General features: G+C 41.0%; 1 protein-coding gene across 1 annotated transcript; it reads left to right on the top strand.

Annotated features, from left to right (window-relative positions):
• The first annotated feature begins 579 nt into the window (after nucleotides 1-579).
• Nucleotides 580-4,754, top strand: NUDT9 (nudix hydrolase 9). Its single transcript, XM_009641362.2, has 4 exons — nucleotides 580-881; nucleotides 1,304-1,450; nucleotides 1,685-1,769; nucleotides 2,956-4,754. Exons 1-4 carry the CDS (start codon nucleotides 744-746, stop codon nucleotides 3,129-3,131), a joined length of 546 nt encoding a protein of 181 aa, XP_009639657.2. The 5' UTR covers nucleotides 580-743; the 3' UTR covers nucleotides 3,132-4,754.
• The last annotated feature ends 2,680 nt before the right edge of the window (nucleotides 4,755-7,434 follow it).

The following is a 7,434-nucleotide window of genomic DNA, read 5'->3' as shown; positions in this document are numbered from 1 at the left end:
TAGTACATTATAGGAGGAGGTGGGGTTAGGTTCCTTTTGCCAGCAGGATCTGTGTGTACATGCTAACTATTTTACACAAAGAAAGCATTAAGAAAAGAATGTGTAGTTAGCAAAGGTGCAAGCTAGGAAGTGCCATGCTGAAGATAGAACCATTGTGAAAATCACCCTAATGCTTTTACTTCTTCCCCTTTTCAGAAGGCTGCAAATGCTACTGAGTTGTTTCCTTGAAAGTGAAAGAAAAATCTGGTTTTATTTTGTCTTTGTTTACATAGCTTTTTGCTTTAACTATTGGTAGTTCTTCTGAATTCTTTACTGAAGGCAATGGTGGGTGTTTGTGGCCTTGTGCTGGGTGAGTGATTTGGAGGTGTTGCAGCCTGCGTGTCCACTCTGTCCTAGCAGAAGGCTTGCTTATCCCCTCATTATGGGTGAGCACCAGTGCAGCTCTGAGCGCTGCAACTGATGGGATGTGCTGGGCGTAGCTCTCAAAGGAGTCGCTGCTGCCAGCGTGGCTACTGAAATGTGGCGCTTGGGCGGTTTCTGCCCTTTTGGCTGAAGAAAGCGCGGTTGGTGGAGGTGTGTGAAAAACTCAGTGTTTTGCCCTTGGTGGCGATCTTGCTGCATGGCATCCATCGGTCGTCCCCCGTGACTGTTCTTTTTCTCTGCTTTGTTTGCCCCCGAACAGATGATGGTGTGGGTGCCTTGCTCTTCCTCTCACAGGCCCTTGTAATAAGAAGCAGCAAAGCATGTTCTTGTTTGTCATTTGCTGCAGGTGGAAGAGGGACAGAAGTGGCAATAAAATTGCTCATCCAGTTACTGGCAAAAACATCTTACAGTTCGTAGCTATCAAGAGGAGAGACTGTGGGGAGTGGGCCATTCCAGGGGTAAGAGCAAAGCTCCAGAGACAGTAGACATTTCCCCGCTGGTAAGGCTACGAGTTGATAACTGGTGTGCCAGTAATAAGAGTGCTTTTTGATGAATGACCTGATGTTACAGAGGTGAGGAGAAATGCTCCTTAATCTAGCTTTGACCAAGCATCCACTGGCATGCCTTCTGCTGTTTCTGCATTGCAGGGAAGTATTTGTATTTAATTCTGACCATGTCTTTTGCTTAATGCAGGCACAATTCAATCAATTGCAGGTTTTGAAGGATGTGTGTACTTGCTCTTTATAACAAAGTGTAAAGTTCCTCCTGTGTCCAGAGTATGATGCAGGTGGATGTAATAAACTAAAAGCCAGTCGAAGAGGAGTAAAACCAAATGGAATCTGAGGGATAGTCACCTTTTTTTCCTTTTCCCCCCTTCAAGGGGATGGTGGACCCAGGGGAGAAGATTAGCGCTACCCTGAAGCGAGAATTTGAGGAGGAGGCCTTGAACGCCTTGCAGAAATCACCTGAGGAGAAAGCAGAATTGGAGAAGCGACTCCACAAGCTGTTCAGCCAGGAACACTTTGTGGTGAGCTCTGTCTCTTGTGATAGCCTCTTGAGCTCACAGCTGTAAGGAACTTGAAAAAGTGTAACTGAAATAAAAATCAACTGTGATGCTCAGGTTGTCATGGAGTAGGAAATGGAAGGGAGTGTTGAAAACTCTAAGGACAAATGTACCGGAGGGAAAGAAAAAAAATCTTCTTATTGATTCCACCTTGTCTGTTGTGACACTGAGCTTGTCTTGGTTTGTTTGGGGCCTTAGGTGTACAGAGGATATGTGGATGACCCTCGTAACACTGATAATGCCTGGATGGAGACGGAAGCTGTGAACTATCATGATGAAACTGGTGGGTATTTCCGCATGTGCTCTTAGTTGCCTTTTACTCTATATGTTGGTTTGAAATTGGGATGTATGTTGGGCTGATATTGGCAATGAAATTGGGGGAGGCTGCAAGTCAGGTGTAAAATATTGGACTAAAACCAGTGGGTGTGAGGGTCTCTTGTCTCCTAAGATGTTCAGCCATGACAGTTAGTTGTCGTTCCCCTTTGGTTTCTGTTAGGCTTGAAATAAAGAATTTATGGACTTTGCCTGAAAATTATTTATTCATTTGTTAGCTAGTTCTAAGCTATGGACCACGTACCTTTGTATGTAATTGTTGGACCCTATTTTACTTCTATAAATCAGCAGGAATGGACATAACATTGCTAGTTCTTAAATTGATCTGTTATCTTGGATTCTCATCTTTTACCTTTTAAGATAAATCAATCTAGTTAAGTGTGTCTGACTTACTCAAGTTGGAGACTTCATATAATGACATTTCCACTGTGTTTTGGGTGGTAGATACCAGTGGTGAAGTTTCACATGACACTGTTCCTTGATTCATCAGCCCCCAGAAACAGTGAAGATACTGTTCCTTTGGTCTCTGTTTCTAATACAGATTTTGTAATACTTTTAAAAGCATTTTTTTGGTTGTTGTCTGTGAAGTTCTGGGACTCTTTGGAAACTGAGTAAGAATGTTGGAGAGCAATTCAGAAGCTTTTCTGCATCCTTCCTTAAGTACTATTTTTGACATTAGGGCCATTAGTAAAATTTCAATTATTCTGGTTTTCCATAAGCATATATAAGTTTCAGAATTCAGTTTGTCCCGTAGAATAAGTACCTGAAAAAGGAAGCAGTCAAATGTTAGCCAAGCAAAAATCAAGGTAGAGGGATTGTCTAAACTTGCAGTAGTGGGTACATGTTGTCATAATGGTTTCTAGTAACTTGTCATGCTGCTGATGGTTCCCTAGGAGTGGTGACAAGGAGTTAACACCACCTCTGCCACTCAGATTTGTCACTCACTATTTTAATAGTGCAAGTATGAAAAAGATTTCTGGCACAGAATCAGTGAGCAACTTAATTGGTTTCTCTCTGAGAAGCAGTTCAAGGTTACTGTCTAGGAAGAAGCCACGTGGAAGGGCAGAACTGACCAGATGTGGGAAAAAATGCAGGAAAGATGCAATAGCATGTCCTGACTCTTGTTTTGTGAACAGGTGAGACAATGGATAATTTGCCTCTGGAAGCAGGTGATGATGCTGGAATGGTGAAGTGGGTTGACATCAGTGAGAAGCTCAAGTTGTATGCAAGTCATAGCTACTTCATTAAGCTTGTGACTGAGAAATGGGGAGCCCACTGGAGCGAGGATCCTGGTCCTGAGTGCTGTGGGTGATGTAAACAAGGAACCAATGGACACCAAGGGGAGAATGTTTTTTCCAGCTTTGAAACAGATGACCTTGTCCTTTTCAGTGGAAGTTCGGTGAAAATTCCATGAAATTCAGCCAGCAAAAACACTTGGCAATGGTAAATAGAGGCTTTTTCAGAGACTTCGGGTTGCTGCTTTTGATTTTACAGCTAGCGTGAAATGAGATGAATGTGGAGCTGTTTTGCTTTCTTGTCTTCATTATTTGCAGCTGTTTCATACTATCTGCAGATTTGCATGACAACACTGGGATTCTGAGTGGCTGTAGTTCAGAGGCTGTTCACTTTAGCTCTCTATTTTTGCACTGATTGCTTGTCAGGAAGTATGCATCCTTAAGGGATGTGAGCCTTGTAGAATGGTAACTTGAATAATAGCTTAATTTAAGTGCTACATAATAAAGTGAAGTTTTTCTGAGTCATTTTAACATGTCTTTTCAGTGATTTTTATTTTGAGAGATTAGTTTTCACATTTAATTGCTTTCTAGTCTACAGTATGGATGGTATTCACATCTGAATGTCTGACAGTGCCTCTGTCTGAAAAGATAACTGTTGGAGGACGTAATTTGATTACTGATTTTGGGAGCTGGATTTCTAGGTTCCTTTCTTCTCACTGCTTATATTAATATATTATACAGCTGTTGGGGAGACTGTGCCATAAACAGGGTCATTGGAAGGAGCAGCATTAAAGTATAATCCTGTAAATTGTGGTAGCTTTTTACACTGCCCCAGCAGTGTAGTTGGGATTTGAAAGCATGACCACAAGAGCAGACCCTTCTTAAGTTCATGGGAGGTGAATGTGCAGCTCATCGTGGCTGAGAACAAGGGTGATTATACTGTGGCATGTCAAAATAGCATGATTTTTTTCTTGAATGCTACTGTTTACATATTAAGTTCTTAACATAATGTACAGTGCTAAAGATGAAAACAGGAAAAAAAAATTTCAATTATGAAAGTATCATACTCAGTGAGACAGAAAAACTGCACTGTTTCCGTAGCCAGTGTGTTATTCCTGGAAAGCTTTCTGGTTAGACAATTTCCAGTTGGAGTGTGTGATCTTGGATGGTATGCTGTACAAAATGCCATTACTTTATGCGCATCCCCTTACTAATTGGGTCTTGATGCTTACTCGCGTCCTAAAATGTATTGCATAATTACAATATTGAAAGTTTATAAGCAAGCAAATGTAGTGGCATTTCTTTATTGGCAAATCTTCTGGAAAATGGTCAGCTTCATGTGGGTGATGTTAGCTTGTACATTAATGCAAGTTAGATGTGTTGGAAAGTGTTATTTTTTAGCCCTATGTGTTGTGTCTCTAACATATGCTAAACTACTTTTTTTTTAAATATCTAAGAGATCATCTATTCCCAAGGATTGGGATACCCAGACAAATACTCAAGGAACAGCACCAGAATTTTGAGAAAGTTTGTAACCTCTTTTCAAGCTGAAGAAATGGGGGGGAGTATTATTAAAAAAAATTACTCCATAGAATGCATGTCTGCTAATTAGAAAGCAAAGTGGATTACTGTCCTCAACCTTCAAAGATAAATTGCATAAATCCCTTCTATGGTAGTTTGTCATTCAGAAGCCGCTCTCTCCATATCCCTGATGGGGTGCTTCCTGGCTGGCTAGAGCTTCCTGCACTCTTACGCCCCATTGTACTACTGGGCAGTTCAGTTACCTCAGACCTGAGCTTGATAAGCCTGCAGAGCAGGCTTCCAGACTGAAGGTTCAGACATGTAATTACAATCATTATTCAACATATGTGGTTGCTGTGAAAAGAAAGTCATCTTGTGTCAGTGTTTTCCTGTTCAGTACCAAAATCCTCAGTTTAATATTAATATTAAAACTAGTGGGATTCTGTTAATTTACAAAGAAAAGACTAACGTCCTCCATACTGTCCAAACCAGAGCTTTCACTACTGCTATCCTGTAGAAAAAAGAATGAATTTTCTTTTAGAGTAGAGTATAATTTGTCCTGCTTGTATTTATTTAAAAAAATAAAAAAATGATCAAATATTTCACTTTGGTTTTAATTTTTTTCTTCTGTTAGAAAGCAAAGATAGTTCTGCAAAGCAAACTTGTTAATCTTCAATGTCTGTAATACCGTCAGCTGAAATAGCTAATGGAGAAAATATGGGCCCTGTTAGGCTCGGTATGAGCTTGTTACTAGTGTTTATGATCTATTTTTTTCTTTAAAGTTTAAGGAGGGCTCAATAATAAGTTGAGAATCTAGAATGCTAATAACATAAAGAAGTTCAGGCCTGTACCAAACGCGAGTATTTTTAAGGTTGCTGTGTTAGTTTAAAATCATGTGATTTCCAGTTTAAAATATTAACATTTCCTACATTGGATGCCTGTTTGGTTTTTTTCAGTACTCATTGCGTTTGCAACAGCAAGAACCATGCTCAGAACACAAGAAAGCAACAGGAATTGCATATTGAGAGAGAGTCCTGTGAAGCAGATTGAAAGTAGAGTTATAGTGTCATGGTTTTGGCAAACGGAAAGGCCTGGAGGGAGTATGGCTCTCCTCTGTGTAGAGAGAAAGGAAAATCAGCCTGCTCAAGCTGTTCCTAAGTTGAGTATGGCTTGTGGTGTGACCTTAACTGTCATCTCTTTATTTTAGTTGCTCATGTACATGGTCAGGATAAGTCATTACAGAATAAAGCTTGCTATGCTTCTGCTTCCTGCTGCCTTGTCTGTGCTTTGAGATCTTGTCAGCATTTTACTTCTCATAATTTTTGTCTTTGATTTTTACCTCTCCCTTTTGCAACTTCTTGGTTTAAGCAACAGGCATAGCAGCAGAGCATTGGTATTTCTCTGAGTAGTTCTTGTCACGTGCTCTTTTTTTCAGACTCACAGAATGGTTGAAGTTGGCAGGGACCTCTGGAGACTGTTTAGTCCATTCCCCAGATGTGCTCAAACAGGGTCAGCTAGAGCAAGTTGTCCAGGACTGTCCAGTCAGGTTTTGAGCATCTCCTAGGATGGAGAATCCCCAGTCTCTCTGGGCAACCTGTGCCAGTGCTTGACCACTCTCACTGTGGAAAAAAGGTTTTTTTCTTCCCCTTCACAGTCATGCAGTCTACCCCAAATAATTTTTGTTTTGAAATTTAGTCCACTAGGTAACATTAAAGCATCTGTATTACCTTTGGATTGCATGTGGAACAGCTGGTCAGTGGATCAGACACAGCTGGCTCCAGTGATAGTGTTGTGTGAATGGCTGGTGTCTGTGTTTACAGTTTTGAGTGCTATGGCTTACATCAGAAAACCGCAAGATGTCATGAATCATACCTTTTGGATGTTTGATTTACTTCTCAGCTGATAAAGAAGCCAGGGTTTTTTTATGACCCCTACTGATCCTCAGAGGACTGATGGGCTTGGCAGTGGAAGTGCGTGTTATAAAAGGAATATTTGTTGTGTATTTTTTCAATATAGATATTATAACTGTAGGGTTCTGCACTTTAGTGATGCTGGAAGACTTACTGCAAACACATCTGGTATCGGTACAGCACAGATAAGGACATTGATCTCCTTTGAAAAGTAGATTCAGATGGCCAAGTCAGTAAAAAGAGGTAAGCCAGCCTGCCTTCAGAAGCTAGACCCTTCTGGTTGGTTCATGTTGGATCAGATCCTTGCACCTCTTTGCACAGAGGGAACCCAGTTAACCGAGCAATTTCACTAAATTTTGGATGAAAGGTTTTGAGTTAACTGCTGTTTGATGCTAGTTGGTGGAAACTGGACAGAGATGGTATTGCTCGTTTGTGGTATTTATGGCCTTCTGTCTGTTCTTAAGCCTGAATTAACAAAATATAGCAAACTTTTTTCTGTTTTTAAGGCTATTTGTGTTGTCTTGAAAGCTCTACTTGCAGTGACTCAAAGAAGCCACATTTAACGGAGGAGGAGCTCATGCTTGCCTCGAGACCTGAATGTCCTGCCTCATAGCAGATGAGACCTAAATAGATGAGAGCAGGCCATTTCTGTTAAATTCATTGTCGCAAGGATTAGTGCATGTAGCTGATGAGGATGCTTGCACTGACACATACAGTTCTAGATCCTGAGGACAGACTTGATCTACAGAGGACTTAGCAGTGGCTGTCCTGGATCAGAGGGAAGGCTTGTCTGGTTGGGTGTTGTGTCTGTAGCAATGGGTGCTTTGGCTTAGAATACAAGGGGAGAGGAAGTGCAGGTTGATGTTTCTCCTGACATACCCCAAGTGTTGTCAGTCTTCCATTAGGGTTAGAAGTTATGGTTGCATCCTGGACTTTGGTATTCTTTAAT

This window comes from Egretta garzetta, unplaced genomic scaffold (genome assembly GCF_000687185.1).
Source record: "Egretta garzetta isolate BGI_Z169 unplaced genomic scaffold, ASM68718v1 scaffold856, whole genome shotgun sequence".
In the NCBI taxonomy this organism is placed as follows: Eukaryota; Metazoa; Chordata; class Aves; order Pelecaniformes; family Ardeidae; genus Egretta; species Egretta garzetta.
Note: the sequence above shows the minus strand (reverse complement) of the source record. Positions and strands in the feature narration are given on the sequence as shown.